This window comes from Sus scrofa, chromosome 6, assembly GCF_000003025.6.
Source record: "Sus scrofa isolate TJ Tabasco breed Duroc chromosome 6, Sscrofa11.1, whole genome shotgun sequence".
Taxonomy (NCBI): Eukaryota; Metazoa; Chordata; class Mammalia; order Artiodactyla; family Suidae; genus Sus; species Sus scrofa.
The window spans coordinates 88,620,969-88,645,134 of NC_010448.4; the positions used below are offsets into that span (position 1 = coordinate 88,620,969).

Genomic DNA, 24,166 nt, shown 5'->3' on the forward strand with positions numbered 1-24,166 from the left:
GGAACTCCTTAACTAAGTTTTTTTTCTTTTATTTTTTTCGCGTTTTTTTCTTTTTGGCCAAGGCATGCAGAAATTCCTGGGCCAGGGATGGGACCCACGCTACAGCAACAGCCAGAGTTGCAGCAGTGACAATTCCGGATCCTTAACCCACAGTACCACAAGGGAACTCCACATTTACCTAAGTTGTTTTTTTTTTTGTTTTTTGTCTTTTAGCCATGAAGGGAACTCCAGGTTGAATTTTTTTTTTTTTTTTTTTGTCTTTTTTTGTCTTTTTTTGTCTTTTTACCATTTCTTGGGCCGCTCCCGCGGCATATGGAGACTCCCAGGCTAGAGGTCTAATCAGAGGTGTAGCCGCCGGCCTACACTACAGCCACAGCAACTCAGGATCTGAGCCGCGCGTCTGCAACCTACACCACAGCTCACAGCAATGCCAGATCCTTAACCCACTGAGCAAGGCCAGGGATCGCACCCAAAACCTCATGGTTCCTAGTCAGATTCGTTAACCGCTGTGCCACAACAGGAACTCCAAGTTGAACTTTTGAAAAAGATTTCCAAACCTTACACCTGACTTAAATGGTGTTTATTTTAGCTCACCCTATTCCCCTCAACTTTGTTGTTTCTTTTGGTCTCTTTTAGGGCTGCACCTGCAATATATGGAAGTTCCCATGCCAGGGGTCGAATTGGAGCTGTAGCTGCTGGCCTGTGCCACAGCCACAACTCAGAATCCGAGCTGCATCTGTGACCTACGCCACAGCTCATAGCAACACCGGATACTTAACCCACTGAGTGAGGCCAGGAATTGAACCTGCATCCTTCCTCATGGATACTAGTTGGATTTGTTACTGCTGAACAACAACAGGAATTCTTGGAAAGCATTCTGAACTGAACTTGAGAAGACTGCTTTACATCTAGCAGTGAGGGCACAGATGTGTGATTTTCTTAGCAGAGGCATTATCTATGCCTGCCTTGTGGAAATAAGTAACTTGGAGTTCCTGTCCTGGCTCAGCAGAAACAAATCTATTATCTATGAGGACGCAGGTTAGATCTCTGGCCTCACTCAGTGGGTTAAGGATCCAGCGTTGCTGTGAGCTGTGGTGTAGGTCACAGGCGGGGCTTGGATCTGGCATTGCTGTGGTGTAGGCCAGCTGCTACAGTTCCAGTTCGACCCCTAGCCTGGGAACCTCCATATGCCATGGGTGCGGCCCTAAAAAGCATTTAAAAAAAAAAAAATTTTTTTTAAACGTTGTGCTTAACAGGACACTATCATGGGAGTTCCCTGGTGGCTGAGCAGGTTAAGGATCCTGTGTTGTTACTGCTGTGATGCAGGGTCAGTCCCTAACCCTGGAACTTTTGCATACCTTGGTGCAGCCAAAAAAAAAACAAAAACAAAACACCTTCATGGATGGTGAGCATTATGTAAGTACTCACTTATATTGCTTTATTTTGGATGACAGGTGACGTATCAAAATGCAACTCAGTTTTTTCGGTGTATTTGTTTTTGCTTTTTAGGACCACACCCGAGGTATAGGGAAGTTCCCAGGCCAGGGGTCTAATTGGAGCTGCATCTGCCAGCCTACACCCAGCCACAGCAACTCAGGATCCAAGCCAGGTCTGTGACCTACACCACAGGTCACAGCAATGCTGGATCCTTGATCCACTGAGCAGGGGATTCTTTGGGTCCTGCTTATCCATATTTATCTTTCTATACAAATTGGTATATTCTTTTTCTAGATTTTTAGTTTTTATATTTTGTTGAATTTATTGTAAACCACTTCAGATCTTTTGGAAAATGACATTTAAAATGATGGATAGAACATCTGAGAGTATGTATATGGGAGTTCATTTCCATTGTGGCTCAGCGGTAATGAATCCAACTAGGATCCATGAGAATGCAGGTTTGATCCCTGGCCTTGCTCATTGGATTAAGGATCTGGCATTGCTGTGGCTGTGGTATAGGCCGGCAGCTGTAGCTCTGATTTGACGCCTAGCCTGGGAACTTCCATATCCTTTGGGTGCCCTGAAAGCCAAAAAAAAAAGGAGGATGAGAGAATGGCGGTGATGGTGGTCAGAGGAGGTCAGTCGAGTCAGAGAAATGGGCAATTACAAAATGCAAGGGAGGGATTAGTCCACATGAAACCCACCTGGGTTTGCTATGGTGCTTATTGAATATAGTCTCCTACCCCTCCCACAGAGCCTGGGAGACAGGGACCCTATTTTCATGTGTTGGCCAAACAATAAATTTATTTGGCGGCCTTGAAATTTTCTCCAGCAGGAACTTTAAAGGGCACAAGGGTCATCTAGCGATGTGACCTTGAGCTATTAGAAACTATGTTAAGGATTTTATTCAAATCTTTACAGGCCAAGGTTGAAGCCTAGTTGAAAAAGGGCTCAGAAGAGCCTGGATAGAGTTTAAGGAGGGAATTTGAGGGAGTTCCTCATGGCTCAGTGGGTTAAGGAGCCGGCATTGTCACTCCTGTGGCTCTGCTTACAGCTGTGGTACAGGTTCAGTCCCTGGCCCAGGAGCTTCAGCATGCCATTAGCAAGGCCAAAAAAAAGAAGGGAATCTTTGGCACAGGTAAAAATAAGTTTACCAACCTGTTTTTGGGGAAGAGATTGACTCTAAGACTAGTTGAATGGTAATGGTATTAACTATGAACTGGGGAAGTTAGGAGAAGAAACTGGTTTGAGGAGAGAAAGTGAGGTGGAGGTTGCCAGTAGGCATTTGGAAGTACACTTAACAGGCAGAGGTTGTGACAATAGATATTTGGTGCTTGGTGTAAAGGTGATGGTTGAAGCTAAGGAGATCACATGGGAATGAGACAGCTTCTGCTGAGAGGAGGACCAAAGGTAAATTTTTTTTTTTTTTTTTTTTTTTTTGCTTTTTAGGGCCGTACCCACAGCATATGGAAGTTCCCAGGCTAGGGGTCCAGCCAGAGCTATAAGCTGACAGCCTATGCCACAGCAACAGCAACTCGGGATATGAGCTGTGTCTTCGAACTAAAACACAGCTCACGGCAACGAGGGATCCTTAACCCACTGAATGAGGCCAGGGATTGAACCTGCATCCCCATGGATCCTAGTTGGGTTTGTTAACCGCTGAGCCACAATGGGAACTCCCTAAAGGTAGATTTTTGCTACACATTGACATTGAGAGATTGGCATTAGAAGAGGAACACAGTATGAAATGGAGAAGGAGTGGTTGGAAAGTTAAGAAAACTGGGAGGGTGGTGCTGTCAGAATCATAGGTTTCAAGAAGGCAAAGGTGATCATCAGTGACAAATTAGATAGTCAGATAGAATGAATACTGACAAGGTCACTGGGTTTAGCTGTCTAAAATGTTTTTTTCTGAGCTGTCTGTGCCCTGCAGCCTTTTTCTTTTTCTTTTTTTTTTTTAATTTGCTTTTATTAATGTCTGTGTGTCCTGCAGTCTTAGAGCAGGGCTTTTGGCCGCACCCGCAGCATATGGAAATTCCCAGGCCAGGGATCAAACCCACGCTGCAGCAGCAACCCAGGGTGATAGAGTGATGACGCTGAATCCTTAACCTGCTGTGCCATAAGAGAACCTCTCAGCAGAGCATTTTTATTCACTTTTCATACCAATACTGGAGGAAACCTGTGGTTTCTGGGTTTCTAGGAAGAAATCTTTCTAAAATTTGCTTTTGGAAATTCTACTCCACTCCAGGCACAAGAAAGATTCCTTTGCTGTACACTTCTCCCCTTACACTTACTAGCAAATACTTGTTACGCAACTGTTATAGCTAGGTCTTGTGTCTGGGACAATGTAGAGGTTCAGTAAGCATTGAATAGATACAGATTGAATTGAACAGATACAGATTGTAAGCAATGTAATGAAGGAACTAAAACAGGTGTTCTGATGGAAATAGAGCCACTTACTTTGGGTTAGGATGACAGGGGATGGACCTAGCAGTTCTAAGAGCTAGGAAGGAGCATTGTGGGCATAAAGAAAACAGGAAATGTTAAGACTGTATCCAAAAACAGCTTGATAGTTTCCAAATACTGAGAGAGCCATTGTGACTGGTGCATATGATGACTGAGGGGGAAAAGTCAGATGACATGAGATGAAGATATAGGCAGCACCTTAAATTGTGAAGAAGATTTTACTTCTACATGGCATCACTGGTGTGCTCTGGTCTTATTGTGTGGTGATACATTTGGGGTGAGGAAGAGGTTGCGTTTGTAGTCAGGCAAGAGATGACAGTGACTTGGATTGGGTAAGAGAGATGTAAATTCATTCAGGATACATTCAGGATTTGTCAGTAGATTAGATCAAAGAGGCGAGAGACGGGATAGCTTTTTTTAACCTAGGATTTGGATTAAGTAACTTGTAAATGCTGTTGCTGAATGGGGTTAGAAATCAAGTTAGTTTTGGATAGCAAAGTGAAGATTTCTATAGGAGGTTGAATATATGAGTCTGTGGTTTCCGGAAAAGGACTGGGCTGGAGACATAAACTTGGGAGGTATGGGAATGGATGAAATGACTTAAAAGAGTGAAGATAGGAACCAGTATGTAGATGTATGAAGGGAGGAGACATCAAGAAAGACAGAAGATCAGGTGAGGTTGATTGAGAGTGGTGCCAAGAAAACTGAGAGGAGGGATTAGTAATTACTATTGCGGAGTTAAGAAGGGGACAGAAATTTCTATCTTAGATATGGCAATGTGGAGGTTGTCAGTGATCTTGATAAAAGCAGTTTCTCTGGGGTAGAAGGAAAGGAAGTCAGGTTTGAAGAGTTAGAAGGGCGAACAGAGCACACAGATTGAACAGTATTGGCAATGCCTATTTTTTAAAGTTGGTTATTTCATTGTGTTATTATATCTTATACATAAAATATGTAATATTCAGGAAAAATGTCACATAAAATTTAAGTGAAGGGTATGTAGGTGACTTTCAAGAAAAGAGATGATTACCATCAAATTTAGTATCATCTGGGCAACCTGCCATTAGATGCCTCCTGATGTGATGTAGTATGAAGCACCAAACATCACCTATATGTATCCTTGCCAAAAATTTTTTAAAAAATTATTATAGTTGATTTACCGTGTTCTGTCAATTTCTGCTGTATAGCAAAGTGACCTGGTCATACATAGATAAATATGTGAGATACATATATACACACACACATAGATAGATAGATAGATAGATAGATAGATAGATAGACACACACATATATATCTTAACTTGAGTCTGTTCTAGCCTCTAGACTTAACATCTATTTTACAGGAAACACAGGACATAGGGGTATAAACTTAATGACGCAAACCAAAATGTGGAGCATTCATTAAGACTACTCTCTTCACTGGGAATTCCCTTGTGGCACAGTGGGTTAAGGATCTGGCATTGGCAGTGCAGAAGCTTAGGTCGCTGCTGTGGCATGGGTTCAATCCCTGGCCAAAACTAGTCTCTTCAGAAAGTCAGTATCACAAGTGAATAAAAGGGGGTTGGTGGAGGAGGAGGACAGGGACTTGGTAGATAAAAAGTGAAGAAATGTTGGAAATTTTAAATTTTTTAATATTGCAATTTAATTTTTTTTTTTTTTTTTGTCTTTCGTCTTTTATCTTTTGTCTTTTTAGGGCCACACCCTTGACGTATGGAGGTTCCCAGGCGAGGGGTCCAATCGGAGCTGTTGCTGTTGGCCTACTCCAGAGCCACAGCTGCACAGGATCTGAGCTGCATCTGCGACCTACACCACAGCTTATGGCAACGCCAGATCCTTAACCCACTGAGCAAGGGCAGGGATCGAACCCGCAACCTCATGGTTCTTAGATTCGTTTCCACTGTGCCACGACAGGAACTCCAAATTTTTTTTTTTAAGGGCCACACCCACAGCGTATGGAAGTTCCCAGGCTAGGGGTCCGATCAGAGCTGTAGTTGCTGGCCACAGCCACAGCAACACCAGATCCGAGATGCATCTGTGACTTACACCATAGCTGATGGCAACACCAAATCCTTAACCCACTGAGTGAGGCTAGGGATTAAACCTGCATCCTCATGGACACTAGTCGGGTTCGTTCTTGCTGAACCACAATGGGAACTCCAACAAAATTTTATTCTCTCAAAGTTCTGGAGGCTGGAAGTACAAGATCAAGATGTTTGTTCTGGCTCATTGGGTTACAAACCCGACTAGACTCCATGAAGATACGGGTTCAATCCTTGGCCTCACTCAGTGGGTTGAGGATCCGACGTTGCCATGAGCTGTGGTATAGGTCGAAGATGTGACTCAGATCCTGCATTGCTGTGGCTGTGGCGTAGGCCATCTCTGGTTGGACCTCTCCTGGGAACTTCCATATGCTGTGGGTGCGGCCCTAAAAAGCAGGAAAAAAGAGATTTGCAGTGTTGGCTTCTTCTAAGACCTCTCCTTAACATCCACATGGTGTTTTCCCTCTGTGTACATCTGTATCTTAATCTTCTCTTATGAGGGCCCTTGTCATATAGTAGTCATGTTGGATTAGGGCCTTACCTCAGTATCCTCATTTAATCATTTTTTTAAAGACTCTTATCTCCAAACACAATCACATTATGATGTACTGGGGTTTAAGACTTCAACATATGAATTGGTGGGGAAAAAGAACAATTTAGGCCATAACAGGATCTATACTTATTTCATGTTATTATTGCTAGTCCTTGGTTCTAAGAGCTTAGAAAATATATGGGAACATTCAGAGTTCCCGTTGTGGCGCAGTGGTTAATGAATCCAACTAAGAACCATGAGGTTGCAGGTTCGGTCTCTGACCTTGCTCAGCAGGTTAAGGATCTGGCGTTGCTGTGAGCTGTGGTGTAGGTTGCAGATGCTACTCGGATCCTGCGTTGCTGTATCTCTGGTGTAGGCTGGCGGCTACAGCTCCGATTCAACTCCTGGCCCGGGAACCTCCATATGCCTCGGGAGCAGCCCAAGAAATGGCAAAAAGACAAAAAAAAAAAAAAAAAAAATGGGAACATTAATACTTATTTTCTAGAAATCAGGCACAGGAGCTCCCTAGTGACTCAGGAGTTAAGAGTCTGGCTTTGTTACTGCTGTGGCTCTGGTTACAGCTGTGGCATGGGTTTGATCTCTGGCCCCAAAACTTCCACATGCCAAGGGTGCAGCCAAAAAAAAGAAAAAGAAATGAGAGATACAACTTCAGGGACCTATTACTCACTTTGAGAGAGTTCCTTGATGAAGAAAACTCAAGAGTCTACCTGAGACAGTCAGTTGCTAGAAAAGGTATATTTATATTGTGGATTTCTTCATCCAGTCTCAGCAAGTAAGGGAGTGCTTGATGAAAGAGCCCCTATGCCTGCTGGTCCCCAAATGAGAGTCCAGCATTTCCTTTGGTTGCTGATTCCAGATAGGCTTCTGCAGATATTCCTCCTTCCAATCTAACCTCCCCTTCTTGGCTTCTCCAGTGATGTCATAAGCAAATATTTGTGATAGTTTCTTGTCACCATGGTGACGAAAGAAGCACAGTCTGATTCTCCTTCCAGCTTCACTGTCAGCTCTGCTGGAAGGAAGGGACAGCCCTCTGGGGGAGCCCAGGTTCAGAGTCATGAAAAACCATGTGTCAGGTAGAGGGGCTCAGCAGTCCGCAGGGCTGCCTTTTGGAGTTTGTCATGTGCCTCTTACATCTCCAGGCACAGGGATAATCAGGGACGCTAAGGGGAGGCCACTGCAGTCCCTAGAACTTTTTTTAACAGTGAATCGACTTGGGCTTTGCCAAGTGCATGTGGCCTGGAAGCTTGCACATTCTTTGCCCCTGCCACTGCTGTTGGTTTGCCTGCCTGCTTCCCAGAAAGGACAGAGGCGCCTTCTCTAAAGTTTCCTTTCCTTAGTACCTCTAGCTCCAGAATTCAACTCGTTCTTCAACTTCCGTTTTTATTTCTCTTTCAGAATCTCTTAATAGACTACTTCCCCCACCTCACATTTATATACTTTATTGTTCCATTTGTACTCCCAGGGTGATCTCCTGCTTGAACCAGCCTTACCTTTGGGAAATTTCTTTTTAAACTCATCACAGTCACCCCAAACCATTCCAGAAAAGGAGCAGTGATAGTGTTGTCCCTTTCTGTGTGCCTATAAAACTTATTTTTCCTCCTTTTGGTAATACTTTTGGTAACTCGGATTAGAAATTTAGAAGGTGGGAAATGCCTATAAAGGGAGAAACAAGTTGGTAAATCATCCTCTACTCAAACTTCGACATAATCAACTTCACTTTTATCAGTCTTTTAAATACTGAGATTGTCTTAAAAATGTAAATATTGGATAAGGTATGATCAAGTCACCACAGCCACAGGAGAAAACAACAGTGAGGTTTGGAAGGAAGAAGTTTATTATACTCACAGGTCTGGGGGTGGGGTGAGTCACAGGTCACCACATCCCACACAGGGTCACAGAGGAAAATGCCAGGGTGGTCAGGAGGCAGAAGGGGCAGGAGCAAGCAAGAGGTTTAGGCCAGAGCCTTTTTGGGGTTTCAGAGGGAAAGAGAAGGCAAGGCAGAATATACAGTTTAGGATTGGCTAATTTGAATATTTCTGGAAGGCTTGGGGTTATGGGAATACCTTCTGGTTGTCTGCTACCTTGGGGACCTTGGGATGATGTAGCAGAGGAATATTGCCTCCTGGGTATACAGGCAAGATAAAGGAGATAAGCCTCTGGATTGGATTGGTTCCTTTGCAAAGGCATGCTCTTAGGCAAATTGTTAGCTTTAGGAATTAGCTAGCTGTGGGAGTGGCAGTCTCTCCCTGAGTCTGTAAGGCCCTCAAGTGCCAGAACACAGAAAATAAAGTATGGTTAATATAATTGGTCCTATGATGAATGAATGCAGATAGACTAATACGAAATCTTTTTTTAAAAGATATAGTTAGGGAGTTCCCGTCGTGGCGCAGTGGTTAACGAATCCGACTAGGAACCATGAGGTTGCGGGTTCGATCCCTGCCCTTGCTCAGTGAGTTAATGATCCGGCGTTGCCGTGAGCTGTGGTGTAGGTTGCAGACACGGCTCTGATCCCGCGTTGCTGTGGCTCTGGCGCAGGCTGGCAGCTACAGCTCTGATTAGAGCTGGGAACCTCCCATATACCGCAGGAGCGGCCCAAGAAATGGCAAAAAAAAAAAAAAAATATATATATATATATATATATATATATATATAGTGGAGTTCCCACTGTGGCACAGTGGGTTAAGAATCCGACTGCAGAGGCTCAGGTCACCCTGAAGGTGTAGGTTTGATCCCTGGCCTGAAGAGTTCCCAATTGTGGCTCAGCAGGTTAAGAACCTGACACATTGTCCTTGAGAATGCAGGTTTAATCCCTGGCCTTGCTCAGTGGGTTAAGGATCCAGCATTGCCATAAGCTGCTGCATAGGTCACAGATGCAGCTCAGATCCATTGTGGCTGTGGTATAGGCTTGCAACTCCAGCTCCAGTTCGACCCCTAGCCCAGGAACTTCCATATGCCCCAGGCACAGCCCTAAAAAAAAAAAAAAAAAAAAGGAAAAAATAAACTGACTTTAAAAAAAGGCTAATTTTATATAGCATCTTTTCATGTGCCTGTTGGCCATTTGTGTATTATCCTAGAGAAATGTCTATTCAAGTCCTTTGCCCTTTTTTTTTTTTTTTTTTTTTCTTTTCTGTCTTTTAGGGCCACACCTGAGGCATTTGAAGGTTCCCAGGCTAGGGGTCTGGTTGGAACTGAAGCCACCAGCCTACGCCAGAGCCATAGCAACTCGGGATCTGAGCCACGTCTGTAACCTACACCACAGCTCACGGCAACACTGGATCCTTAACCCACTGAGTGAGACCAGGGATTGAATCCTAATCCTCATGGATGCTAGTCGGGTTTGCTAATTGCTGAGCCATGACAGGATTTCCTCCTTTGCCTTTTTTTTTGTTTGTTTGTTTTTTTGTTTTTTTTTTTGTCTTTTTGCCATTTCTTGGGCCGCTCCCGTGACATATGGACCCCGTTCCCAGGCTAGGGGTCGAATTGGAGCTGTAGCTGCCTGCCTACACCAGAGCCACAGCAACGCGGGATCAGAGCCAGGTCTGTAACCTACACCACAGCTCACGGCAACGCTGGATCGTTAACCCACTGAACAAGGGCAGGGATCGAACCCGCAACCTCAAGGTTCTTAGTCGGATTCGTTAACCACTGTGCCACGACGGGAACTCCTCCTTTGACCTTTTTTTTTTTTTTTTTTTGGTCTTTTTGCCATTTCTTGGGCCACTCCCGTGGCATATGGAGGTTCCCAGGCGAGGGGTCCAATTGGAGCTGTAGCCACCGGCCTACGCCAGAGCCACAGCAACTCCTTTGCCTATTTTTAAATTTGATTGTTTGTCTTTTTGTTGTTAACTTATAGAAATTCTATATATATTTTGGATATTAAACCTTTCTCAGGTGATTTGGAAATAATTTCTCCTGAAAGTTGTCTTTTTACTTTCTTATGTCTCTCTTTTTTTTTTTTTCTTGCTTCTGCTTTTGATGTTAAAGCCAAGAATCCACTGCAAAATCCAAGATGATAAAAATTTACCCCTATGTTTTATTCTTAGAGTTTTATGGTCTTAGCTTGTGTATTTAGGTCGCTGATGCATTTTCATTTTTTTAATTTATTTATTTTTCTTATTTTGCTGGTGCATTTTTAATTTTTTTTTCCTTTTTGCAGCTGCACCAACAGCATATAGAAATTCCTGGACCAGGGGTCAAATTGGAGCCACATCTGCAACCTACACCACAGCTTTCGGCAACACCAGATTCTTAACCCACTGAGCGAGGCCAGGGGTTGAACCTGCATTCTCAGGGAGACAGCTCCAAGTTCTTAACCTGCTGAGTTTTTTTTGTTTTGTTTTTGTTTTTGTTGTCTTTTTAGGGCTGAAACTGTGACAAATGGAAGTTCTCAGGCTAGGGGTCATATCAGAACTTTGGCCTCCAGCCTATCACAGCCACAGCAATGCGAGATCTGAGCCACATTAAGGTGTTTTTTGTTTATGTTGTTGTTTTGGTTTTTTTGTTTTTGCTTTTTAGGCCTGTGCCCTGTTCCCAGGCTGGGGGTCGAATTGGAGCTGCAGCTGCCGGCATACACCACAGCCACAGCAACTCAGTATCCAAGCCTCGTCTGTGACCTACACCACAGCTCATTGAATCCTTAACCCACTGAGCAAGGCCAGGGATCGAACACATATCCTCGTGGATCCTAGTCGGGTTTGTTAATCGCTGAGCCATGAAGAGAACTCCTAAGTTTTTTATATGATAGCAGCTTGGGGTCTGACTTCATTTTTTGGATGTGAAAATTTAGTTGTCTTAGCACCTTTTGTTGAAGAGACCATTCTTATTACATTGAATGGACTTGACACCCTTGTCGAAAATCAATTGGCTGACTGCCATGAATGTGTGAGTTTTTCTGGACTCTCGATTCTGTTCCATTGAGCAATGTATTTATCCTTATGCCAATACCACACTTTTTCTTTCTTTCTTTTTTTTTTGTTTCTGCTTTTTTAGGGCCACACCTGTGGCATATGGAGGTTCCCAGGCCAGGGTTTGTATTGGAGCTGTAGCTGCTGACCTACACCTGAGCCACAGCAATGCCAGATTCGAGCCGAGTCTGCAATCTGTACCACAGCTTACAGCGACATCATCCTTAACCCCCTGAGTGAGGCTAGGGATCGAACCGGAAACCTCATGGTTCCTAGTCAGATTCATTTCCACTGAGCCACAATGGGAACTCTGCCAATACCACACTTTTGATTATTGTATCTTTGCAGTAAGTTATGGAATCAGGAGGTGTGAGTTCTCCAACTTTATTATTTTAAGTGACATGTAGATTCCCAGGTTAGGGGTCAAATCAGAGCTACAGCTCCTGGCCTACACCACAACCACAGCAACATAATCCATTAACTTTTAACTTATTTGTGGTTTGGGGTAGACAGTAAGTCTTAACAGACATCATATAGTTGAATCTTTTTTTTTTTTTTTTTCATCCTCTGCCAGTCCCTGCCTTTTGACTGGAGAGTTTAGTCCATTTAAGTGTAATGTAATTGCTGATAAGAAAGGACTTCTGCCATTTTGCTCCTTTTTCCTTTTTTTTCTTAATAATAGCTTTATTGACATAGAATTCACACTCTACACAATTCAGCCACTTAAAGGGTACATATATTTTCAGTTGATATTCTCATTTTGTTCAACATTTTCCTGATTTCCTTAGTTGTTTGTCCATATTTTTCATTGGCTCATTGAATGTATTAAGGATAGTTGTTTGAAAGTCTTTTTCTTAGTTTGTCTAGTGTCTAGGCTTCCTAAGGGAAAGTTTCTGTCCATTTATTTTGTGCCGTTGAATGGGCTGTATTTTCCTATTTCTTTGTATACCTTGTAATTCTTTTTTTTAAACTAAAAACTGTAGGGGTTCCCACTGTTAGTGCAACAGTATTGGTGGTGTCCCTGCAGTGCCGGGACACAGGTTCAACCCCTAGCCTGGCACAGTGGATTAAAAGATCTGGATTAACACAACTGCAGTGTATGTTGCACCTGTGGCTCAGATATGATCCCTGGCTCAGGAACTCCATATGCCATGGGGTGGCCAAAAAAGGGAACAACAACAACAAAAAAGAATCCAACTGCAGCAGTTTGGGTTGTTGCAGAGGTGTGGGTTCAATCCCCAGTCCAGTAGAGTGGGTTGGTTAAAGGATCCAAGGTTGCCACTCTTTAGCACAGGTCGCAACTATGGCTTGGATTCAATCCCTGGCCTAGGAATTCCATATGTCATGGGCTCAGCCAAACAAAACAAAACAACTGGACTTTTTTTTTTTTTTTTGGTCTTTTTAAGGCCACACATGTGGCATATGGAGTTTCCCAGGCTGGGGGTCAAATCAGAGCTGTAACCACTGGCCTACACTACAGCCACAGCAACCCCAGTTCGTGCCACTTCTGCAACCTACACTGCATCTCACGGCAATGCCAGATCCTTAACGCACTGAGCGAGGCCAGGGATCAAACCCTGCATCCTCATGGATACTAGTCAGGTTCGTTTTCCCCTGAGCCATGACAGGAACTCCCCAACTGGACTTTTGACTGTAATGTTTTAACACTGGAAATCAGTTTGTTTACATTTGCCTTTTGAAGGGGTGCTGTGCCTATGACGTGCAGAAGTTCCCTGGGCCAGGGACTAAACCCACACCACAGCAGTGACGATGCTCGATCCTTAACCAGTTCAGCCACCAGGGAACTCCTATTATATATTCTTGGGTCTTTTTTCTCTCTTTGCTTGCTTTCTTTTGAACTGTTTTTTATAATTCCCCTATTATCTTTGTGGGATTTAAGGGAGTTTTACCTACTTTTTACCATCTCTAATATTCTTCCTTTTGTGAATTTCTGAACTTCCATCAGGTATAATTTTCCTCCTACTTGAAGAACTTTAGAAGTCTATTTCACTTTCATTTTTGAAAGTATTTTCAGGAGTTCCCGTCATGGCTCAGTGGTTAATGAATCTGACTAGGAACCATGAGGTTTCGGGTTCCATCCCTGGCCTCGTTCAGTGGGTTGGGGATCCAGCATTGCCGTGAGCTGTGGTGTGGGTTTCATACGCGGCTCAGATCCCATGTTGCTGTGGTTTTGGCGTAGGCGGGCAGCTACAGCTCTGATTCGACCCTAGCCTGGGAACCTCCATATGCCTCAGGAGAGGCCCTAGAAAAGGCAGAAAGACCAAAAAAAAAAAAAGAAGAAGAATGGGCTTCATTAGCCCATTAAAAAAAAAAAAAGAAAGTATTTTCAGAGTTCCTCTCGTGGCTTAGTGTGGGTTTGATATCTGGCCTCACTCAGTGTGTTAATGATCCATTGTTGCCACAAACTGTGGCATAGGTCACAGCTGTGGCTCAGATCTGGCTTGGCTGTGGCTGTGGTGTAGGCCAGCAGCTGCAGCTCTGATTCGACCCCTAGACTGGGACTTCCATGTTTCATGGGTGCAATGTAAAAAGAAAAGGAAAAAAAAAAGCAGTGGAGGAAAAAAAGTATTTTCACTGGGTATAGAATTCTAGTTTGAGGAGTTCTCATTGTGGCTCAGCAGAAACTTGTGGCTCAGCAGAAACGAATCCAGCTGGTAACCATGAGGTTGTGGATTTGATCCCTGGCCTTGTTCAGTGTGTTAAGGATCCAGCAGCATTGCTGTAAGCTATGGTGTAGGTTGCAGACTCAGTTCAAACCTAGCGTTGATGTGGCTGTGGTGTAGGCCAACTGCTGTAGCTGTGATTTGACCCCTAGCCTAGGAACCTCTGTATGCTGAGGGTGCGGCCTTAAAAAGCAAAAAAAAAAAAAAAATTCTAGTTCGATAGCTTTTTTTTCTTTCAGTTGCTTCATTATCTTCTGACCTGTATAGATAGGTTCAAGAAGTCATGTCATATCTTTATAATGAATCTTTCTGGCTGATTATCACTAATTTTCATGAATTTGACTCATGCGCTTTAGTGTGATTTTCTTTGTTTTTAAACATGTTTAAGGTTTATTTTGGTTTCTTGGGTTTATAAGGTCAAATTTGGGAAATTTTTCAGTCTTCGATTCTTTTTTTTTTTTTGGTATTTCTTTGGACCGCTCCCGCGGCATATGGAGGTTTCCAGGCTAGAGGTCAAATCGGAGCTGTAGGGCCAGCCTACGCCAGAGCCACAGCAACGTGGGATCCGAGCCACGTCTGCAACCTACACCACAGCTCACGGCAACGCCGGATCATTAACCCACTGAGCAAGGGCAGGGACCGAACCCACAACCTCACGGTTCCTAGTCGGATTTGTTAACCACTGCGACACGACGGGAACTCCCAGTCTTCGATTCTTAATGTTTTCTGTCCCTCTCCCTAATTTTTCCCCTGAAGTCTTACTTATGTTTTTAAGCTTTTAGTAGCTTTTTCCTGTTCTAAGTAGTACTTCACAGGTATATTAAGCTGTTTAATCCTTCTAACAACTCTAGGAAGTAGAAACTATTATATTCCTGTTTTAAAGATGAGATCCTGAGGCATAGAGGGTAAAGCAACTTGTTGAAATTTGCACAGCTAACAAGTAGAAGAGCCAGAATTTGAAACCAACCTCAAGGGCTGTATCTTTTAATACTTTACGTATATCAATTGCTGTACTAGCACTTATTTAATAAGCTTATTATGATTAAAGGAGACAGTGTGTATTGGTGTGGGGATGGTACTAGAGAAGTCAGGTGCACTTACTGTGATTATTAGGCCTCCTTGGAAAGCTATGTGTCCTCTGAGTAGGGGAGGGTGGGTAGGAGAGAAGGAAATGTTAGCCTCCTAAAAAGGCTTTGCCGGGAGTTCCCATTGTGGCTGAGCAGATTAAGGACCTGACATTGTTTTTGTGAGGGTGTGGGTTTGATCCCTGGCCTCACTCCGTGGGTTAAAGGTCTGGCATTGCTGTGGCTGTGGTATAGGCCGGCCTCTGCAGCTCCAGTTTGACCCCCAACCCTGGGAACTTCCATTTGTTGCAAGTGCAGCCGTTTAAAAAAAAAAAAAAAAGCCTTTGCCACTGTGTTTGTATCTTCCCTTCTTTAGAGACCATGGCGAGCCCAGGAAAAGACAATTATCGAATGAAGAGCTATAAGAACAATGCCCTAAACCCTGAGGAAATGAGGCGAAGAAGAGAGGAAGAGGGCATTCAACTCCGGAAGCAGAAACGGGAGCAACAAGTGGGTTAACCTGAGTATTTTCCAATATGCCTTCAGGGAAGCGGTCCAGCAGCCCTGGTTGGCCTCCACTTTGCACTCTATCTCCTTGGGAAAGTGGCTTAGCTTTGTGGGCCTCCCATCCAGTTTCATGTTGAAAGTTTTGAGAAAGAACTGCCCCTTATTCCTTTTCCATAATTTAGAACAACTTGGACATCATTTATGTCTTCAAAATAACACTCTAGTGCTAACCCCTTGTTGCCTTCTTTTTTTTAATTAAAGTATAGTTGATTTGCAAAATTATGCTAATTTCTGCCGTACAGCAAAGTGGCTTGATTATTCTTTTTTTAAAAAATACTCCTTGTTTTTTAAAAAATAATTCCTTTCCGTTATGGTTTATCCCAGGAAACTGGATATAGTTCCCTGTGCTACACATTAGGACCCCATTGCTTATCCAATCTAAATGTAATAGTTTACATCTACTGCAATCCATCCCTCTCCCTCTCACCTCCCCCTTGGCAACCACAAGTCTGTTCTCTCTGTCCGTGAGTCTGGTTCTTTTTTGTAGATAGGTTCATTTGTGCCATATTTTAGATTCCACATATAAGTGATATCATATGGTGTTTATCTTTCTCTTCCTGACTTACTTCACTTAGTATGAGAATCTCTAGTTGCAGACTTCTCTTTTTTACCCAATAGTCAATATTAAGTCTGGCCTTCGAGGCACAGCCCCAAGCCTGGCCCTTTAAGAAGTTTGTCAGCCATTCTGGACTGTGCTGTTGCTATCTCTAGAGTCCATTCTTTTAAGTCTCCCTAGAACTGAGACTGTATTAATGCCTCATCATCTATGTTCTGCCACACCAAATTGGTTCCTTCTCAGGTCTAGATGCTAACCTTCAAAGCCTTTATACTCATCGCCTTTTATACAAAAGTCACAGAAATTGTAAAAGATTTTTTGCTGATAGAAATGTCCTCCAAAAATGTGAACAATTAGATACAACATAGAAAGTAAAGCCCTTGAATAGCTTTCCATATCAGTATATTAAGCTTGGCATTTTCTCATAAATAGCATTTCCTTGACAGTTACGGCATAATTTAACATTGTCTTAGTTTCGGTGAGTAGGCTTACCACCATCTCTTCTCTCTGCTTTTAGCTTTTTAAACGGAGAAATGTGGAGCTGATTAATGAAGAAGCTGCCATGTTCGATAGTCTCCTCATGGACTCCTATGTGAGCTCTACCACGGGGGTAAGACCCTTGCATGTGCTTCAGGCAGACTTGGAAAATACTTGCTTCTACAGAACAGAAATTGGGCAGTTCTCATCATCTCGTAGCTTTACCAACAACCATGCACGTTTGTCTTTATTCCATGCATCCATTTGTAGCTGGTCAGCTTAAGGAGTCAACGAGCATTCATCTCTGATGGAAGCACCAGAGGAAACATTTAAGGGAAGCCATCGCTTGCCTCAGAGGTTGAGAATCGCTTCCAGATGTCCCAGTTTGGAACAGCTGTGGCTTACACAGACACCTTCTGAGCCTGCTGTTAGGCCTTCCTTTTGCCCTCAAGTCTTTGGAAAGCAGGATGCCAAGCAGAATTGTGGCTCACATCTGGCTCTAGTGTTGGTTTGCAAAGTCTTGAACCTGGGAGTTCCCATCGTGGTGCGGTGGAAACAAATCTGACTAGGAACCGTGAAGTTGTGGGTTCGATCCCTGACCTCACTCAGTGGGTTAAGCATCCAGTGTTGCCGTGAGCTGTGGTGTAGGTCGCAGATGCAGCTCGGATCTGGCTTTTCTGTGGCTAGGGCCAGCAGCCACAGCTCCAATTAGACCCCTAGTCTGGGAACCTCTATATGCCATGAGTGTGGCCCTGAAAAAGCCAAAAAAAAAAAAAAAAGTCTCGAACCTGTTTTTTATGTTCTAGGAGAGTGTGATCACAAGAGAGATGGTGGAGATGTTGTTTTCTGATGATTCTGACCTGCAGTTAGCAACCACACAGAAATTCCGGAAACTGCTCTCCAAAGGTACAGAGCCTAGGCCTCCCTAAAGAGGCCCTACATGAGTTAGCCTCTTGTTTCTTCTCATTTACCTCAGCTTTTCCACTTCATTCATTCTGCTTTAGCCCTACTGGTTTTGGGGTCCTTGGGTCCTTGGACAAGCCAGGCACATTCTTAACCTTTGCATTGGCTATTCCCTCCACCTCATAGCCTTTATGTTCAGATATCTATGTGACAGCTGCTTCTTTTCTGTAATCAGATCCTATCTCATGGCAAAGCCTACCCCTGTCACCCTTCTAAAATTGTAACTCCCTACCCCTGCAGCCATTTTTTGTTTGTTTGTTTGTTTGTTTGTTTGTGTTTTTTTTGGCCATGGCATGCAGAATTTCCTGGGCCAGGAATCCAACCTGTGCCACAGCAACAGCCTAAGCCATACCAGTAACAATACTGGATCCTTAACTGCTGTAGGGATTCCTCTCCTACAGCATTTTTAATTTCCTTACCCTGCCCTATCTATTCCTTTTTTTTTCTTTTTTTCTTTACTTTCTCTAATATAACAGAATGTCTCTCCTCACTAGGATACAGGTTCTATGAGAGTGGAGACTTGGTTTTGTTCACTATTGTATCCTTAGTACCTAGAACTGTGTCTGGCACATAGTTCTTAGTGAGAATTTGACATATGATGGGAAAAATACTCCTTGACTTTTCTTCCTCCCAAAAAAGGACTGCCGGTCTAAGAAGGGACGTGTTTAGACTAGAGTTGCTCCTTCCCTTGTCTTCTCTTCCTTAATTCCTTATTTGCTTAGGTTAGTAAGATTACTTACTCGCTTAGGTTTAGGAAGCCAAAGTTGAGCATACCTAGATTAGGATTGACTTTAGCATCCTAGATGTTTTATACAGTTCAAAAATGACCAGCTGTTGTTAACACTGCCTCACCAAAAGGGAACCTGGGAATGTTTATAATAATGGTAGTCAGAGAATCTAGGAAGGATGGGGGACCGACCCCAGTGAATGCATCAGCCAAAGCCTATCCTGACTTTCTCTCCTTCCTTTGTCCCTTTTCCAGAGCCTAGTCCTCCAATAGATGAAGTTATCAATACTCCAGGAGTGGTGGATCGGTTTGTGGAGTTTCTGAAGAGGAATGAGAATTGTACATTACAGGTGAGGCCTGAGGTGGAGAGGTACTGGATGAAAGCCCTTTTGCCAAGAAATTGCAGCGAGATGTTTCTATAGACATGTCTCCTGGGATATAGTCAAGCTATTGAGGAAATATTTATGAGATGCTGTTACCTCAGAGGCCTTGGCCTCAAATAAGAGAGCCACAGGCTGTTCCCTAAGACAATCTCAAAGCAAAGATACCAGACTATGAGACTGATTATTCAGAGGTTATATTATAAATTATAAATATATAATGCAAATTAGAGGTTCTGAGAGTTCCATTTGTGGCTCAGGGGGTTAAGAACCCAACATGGCATCCTGAAGGATGTGGGTTCATTTCCTGGCCTTGATCAGTTGGTTAAGGATCTGGCGTTGCTGCAAGCCATGGCATAGATTGCAGATGCGGCTTGGATCCACTGTGCCTGTGGCATAATCTGGCAGGTGCGGCTTGGATTCAACCCCAGGGAACTTCCATATGCCACAGGTGTGGCAGTAAAAAGAAAAAAAAAGGGATTAGTCCACTTCTAATCCTGAGATGAACTATTTAGCTTCTCTGGGTCTCTCTTCTCAGAAATGGGTAATGTGTCAGTCAATTGAAACTTGTTAGAAACTTCGCTGAAAGGGACTTTGAGAGACCCCTCTCACTCTTATCCTGGTCTCAGAAATAAAAAAAACAAAGCTCAGAAAATAAAGGTGACTTACCACATGGGTCACTGCTGTGGCACGGGTTCAGTCCCTCGCCCTGGGAATGGCCAAAAAAAGTGACTTGCCAAAGGACTCATGGGTGCTGTGGTAGTGCAGGACTGGACCTGGGACCATGGCAGCCCAATTCCATCTTCCCGCTGTGTTGCATCACTGCCAGTACCTCTTCCTGTTATTTAAAGGGGGTTTGGGAAGGGATGGTGTTTTGATCCTTTTTTTTAAGTCAGGGGCAGAAGGCTTACTATTCTGAGCCAGCTGGTAGGCATGGCTGCTCTGTCTGGAATGACAATCAATCATAGCTTTTATCTCGATTTCAGTTTGAAGCTGCCTGGGCTTTAACGAACATTGCCTCTGGAACCTCTCAGCAGACCAAAATTGTCATTGAAGCAGGGGCTGTGCCCATTTTTATAGAGCTGCTTAACTCAGACTTTGAGGATGTACAGGAACAGGTAATGCCCAAATTCTCGATGGTACTTGTCATTTAATTAAAAAAATCCATTTTGTTTTTATCCCCATTTCCTGGCTAAGAGCTCCCCCAAACCTTGGGATTTTCTCAGTGATAGAAGTTAACCCTAAGGAGCCCCTTTGGAACACACCTGTGACCATGCTAATGTAGTGACTTGGGGTGGGGTGGGGAGGGGGGGATTGCTCAACCCCACCCCACCTCCACTCTTTCCCACCCTTCCAGCTCAGCCTCCCCAGAGAGGTTAGAAGGGGTGGAGAGTGGGCTATTAAAAGTTTTGAATAGACTAGAAGTCTTCATAGGCTTCTGAGCTGGTGAACATATCAATGTGCTGTGAAGGTGACATGTGTGGAGAGGGCATGGAGATTTTGTACAGCCCCTACTCCTCACTCCATACCCGTAGGCATCTCTTCCATTTAGCTCGTCCTGAGTTGTAGCCATTATAATAAACGGTAGACTTAAATAAAGTCTTTTCCTGAGTTCTGTGAATCCTTCTGGTGGATTATTGAACCTAAGGAGGAGATTGTGGAACTCCTGAATTTGTAGCCAGTTGCTAAGAAGTGCAGGTGGCGCCTGGAAATTGCAACTAGGATCTAAAGTGAGGGCAGTCTTGTGAGCCCTTAACCTGTGGGTTCTGCACTATCTCCGAGTTAGTGTCAGAATTTAACCATTGACACAGTTGGTATCAGAATTGGTTGTTAGTATGGAAAAAACTTTGCACATTTGGCATCAGAGGTGGTGTTGGGGAAGAAAAGATACCACAGTACCCCTTTCTCAGCACCTACAGATCATAAAAACCCAACTTCCAGTTCTTCTGCTGGGATTTTACGGGTTGGATAGAACTGGAACGTGGTACTGGGGTATTTTACTCTATTACTACATAGATGATCAGTCCTGTGAGGCTGCAAGAATGCAATTTTCCCATCATTTTATCCTTTTCTGGGAGGTGGGCATAAAGGGGGTCTTGGTTTGGCTTTCCTGGCAGCAGTACACTGTGAGTTTCTCTGCCACACTGAATGGCAACTCTTGGAGGAAAAGTCCCCAAGAGCTCAGTAAGGATATCAACAAGGAGGGTGCCTGTGCTTATTTACAGTGTTTTTCAGGCCTTGAGAGGGTATTTGCCCTGGTTACTGGTGGGTGTTACTCTGTAGTTCTGAGTATAAAGTACTCACAGAAGCCGCTAGGCTCGGCAGGTGACAGTTCTATCATCCCTTTTTTAGGCAGTCTGGGCACTGGGAAACATAGCTGGAGATAGCTCCGTTTGCCGAGATTACGTCCTGGGCTGTTCCATCCTTAATCCTTTGTTAACGTGAGTACTTGTTATCTTTTGCACCTGGGACATCTATCAGGCAGCCATGTGGCGCAGCTTACCGAAAGATGATGAGTAAATACAAAAATGCAAAAAGTGCATTCTTATTGCCAGAGTAAAAGATAAGTATGTTTTGAGAGTAAGAAGATTGTGCCACTGGTCTGTGCCAGAGAGGATCTTGTGTGTCCTCACTTCTTAGCACTTATAGGATCTCATGACAGTCATACCTGTCTCATTGTTGAGCCAGAGGAAAGAGGCAGGACTAGCCTATCTGGAAAATCTAACCTCTACAGGATGCATTGACTTGCTATGGGTTTCTGTGTAGGTACATTGGAGAGCTCTGTTGTAACCACAGGTCTAAGACCCCATGTAAGGTCACCTGGATGCTCCCGCCCTTTCTCCCATACTCTTAACCTAGAGCCTACATCCGGAACAAAACAGGGGTGAGCTGTTCTTCGGGAATCCCAGTCTCATAGGCTACTACTTATGGGCCTGTCGCAGAAAATCACTCCATACCGTGTGGCTAGAATCCTCACTAAACCTTCAACTTTGATTTCAAAAGAAAGCAATACTCTTGTTTAGAGCTAGCTTGTGGCCGCAGTTAGGGGCACAGTATGTCCTCTTAAACGCTTAGGATGCTTACTCAGGGTCCTGCTCTAACCAGCCATAGCTGGTCCTGATCCTCTGTGAAGATGCAGCTCGGCCTCTTGGGCCAGGCAGACTCACTTAACTTAACTCTATGGGTAGGAAGAAACAGTGAGGCTGCCAGTCTTAAGGGTCTGATTGGATTTGCTCCTGGGGTTCATGGGCAACAGCTCTATGCCAAGGGCATCATTGCTCAGGATCTGGCTTTACTGTTTCCTTCAGACTCCTTACCAAGTCCACACGACTGACAATGACACGGAATGCAGTCTGGGCCCTGTCAAATCTTTGCCGCGGGAAGAACCCACCCCCAGAATTTGCAAAGGTAAGAGAGCGTCTTACCAGTTCCTGAGTAATAGCAGATTCCTTTATGGGGAGGAATTTTGATATGAGGGTTTTCAGGTTTCGGAGGAACCCCTTAGAGTCTTATTCCGTGGGAAACTGAAAGAGGCAATAGTCAGGGAAGAAGGTGATCTCATGTGCCTGGATGGTGAAGTGAAAACTTGGGCCTGAAATTCCCTCTGTGGCACAGTGGAAACAAATCCAACTAGGAACCATGAGGTTGCGGCTTTGATCCCTGGCCTTGCTCAGTGGGTTAAGGATCCAGCATTGCCTTGAGCTGTGGTAGGTTGCAGACGCAGCTCAGATCTGGCGTGGCTGTGGCGTAGGCCAGCACCTGTAGATCCGATCGGACCCCGAGTCTGGGAATCTTCATATGCCGCAGGTGTGGCCAAAAAAAAAAGAAAGAAAGAAAATGTGGGCCTGATGGTTAATGTAATAATCTCTAGGTCTTAGAATTGCTTAGTAGTGGAGGGCTTGGCAACGTTAGGCTTAGGGGCAGAGCTCATATAACCCTGTCCGCCTAAGGCCCTCTCACTGTGCTTCCAACAGGTTTCCCCCTGTTTGCCTGTGCTGTCTCGCCTACTCTTCAGCAGCGACTCGGACTTGCTAGCAGATGCTTGCTGGGCCCTTTCTTATCTGTCTGATGGCCCCAACGAGAAGATCCAGGCAGTCATAGACTCTGGAGTCTGCCGAAGATTGGTAGAACTTCTGATGTGAGTGAGCTCAGTTAGAAAGGGTTCAGATTCCCTAAGCCTCTCCAAGCTCAGAACTGCAGTCAGTAGTCTGCTGCCCTGTCCAAAGGTCCGGAGCCATCACTGCTGCCGGCCTTGGTGGTCAGCAGAGCTGAATGCCACGTCCTGGCCTGCTGCTGATCAGATCGCCCTTCTCTGTAGGCACAACGATAACAAAGTGGCTTCTCCTGCCCTGAGAGCTGTGGGTAACATCGTCACCGGGGATGACATCCAGACCCAGGTAAGGAGGAGAGCTGTCTATGAACAAAATCCTTCTCTGCCACAAACTTTGGTCCTCATGGGAGGGAACATGAGCTAGGAAAGAAAGCATGGGCCTGAGTGAAAATTCCAACTCTGCCACTTTCTCTGTGGTTGTGCCTTCTTCTGTGAATTGGAAGCAAGTCATCATTCACTGAGGGCTTGAATGAAAGAACCTGACTTCCCTGGGACATTGTAAAGTAATTAACAGATTTTGAGGTATGGTACCTTTAAGATACTAAAAGCTATGGAACCTGCCCCTGCGTCCTAGACCTGTAGGATCCCCTGGATACTACCTCATGCTAGTCTTGTGTTACACACACCTCCATTGAGGGCATAGCATACAGCTTGTGTTCAAAGGCTAGAGATCTGAGGATTCTTTGGGTTTTGAGTAGTTTGCATGATTCTGTGGGATTCATTTTCTGGGTCATTGTTATATGTGTGTATGCACCTGTATGTGCAAACATTCATAACATAAAATACACTGTTTTTACCATTTTTATTATTTTATTTATTTATTTATTTATTTTTGCCTTTTTTCCATTTCTAGGCTGCTCCCTCGGCATTTGGAGGGTCCCAGGCTAGGGGTCGAATCGGAGCTGTAGCCACCGGCCGACACCAGAGCCACAGCAACGCCAGATCTGAGCCTCGTCTGCAACCTACACCACAGCTCATGGCAATGCCAAATCGTTAACCCACTGAGTGAGGCCAGGGATCAAACCGGCATCCTCATGGATCCTAGTGTGAATAATGCTGCATTGACTATTGGCATACAGGTGTCTGTTTGAATCCCTGCTTTCAGTTCTTTTGGGTTCACACCAGAAATGGAATTACTGGATCATATGGTATTTTATGTTTTAAGATTTTGAGGAACCACCATACTGTTTTGCACAATGGCTACACCATTTTACATTCCCATTAGTGATGTACCGTGTTCCAGT

At 44.2% G+C, this 24,166-nt stretch overlaps 1 protein-coding gene across 2 annotated transcripts in view; it reads left to right on the forward strand.

The window, feature by feature from the left end:
• The window catches only part of KPNA6 (karyopherin subunit alpha 6), a 45,154-nt gene that overhangs the window by 9,841 nt on the left and 11,147 nt on the right, over nucleotides 1–24,166 (forward strand). The window contains exons 1-10 of one of the 2 annotated variants that reach the window (XM_013999108.2): nucleotides 1,298–1,416; nucleotides 15,518–15,651; nucleotides 16,782–16,874; nucleotides 17,548–17,647; nucleotides 18,687–18,781; nucleotides 19,798–19,929; nucleotides 21,164–21,252; nucleotides 22,120–22,219; nucleotides 22,786–22,949; nucleotides 23,130–23,208. In XM_013999108.2, coding sequence (XP_013854562.2) covers nucleotides 15,523–15,651; nucleotides 16,782–16,874; nucleotides 17,548–17,647; nucleotides 18,687–18,781; nucleotides 19,798–19,929; nucleotides 21,164–21,252; nucleotides 22,120–22,219; nucleotides 22,786–22,949; nucleotides 23,130–23,208 — 981 coding nt within the window. In that variant the 5' untranslated portion in view covers nucleotides 1,298–1,416; nucleotides 15,518–15,522. Of the gene's footprint in view, nucleotides 1–1,297; nucleotides 1,417–15,517; nucleotides 15,652–16,781; nucleotides 16,875–17,547; nucleotides 17,648–18,686; nucleotides 18,782–19,797; nucleotides 19,930–21,163; nucleotides 21,253–22,119; nucleotides 22,220–22,785; nucleotides 22,950–23,129; nucleotides 23,209–24,166 lie in introns of those variants that run through there. The other variant, XM_021095806.1, reaches the window with a different exon arrangement.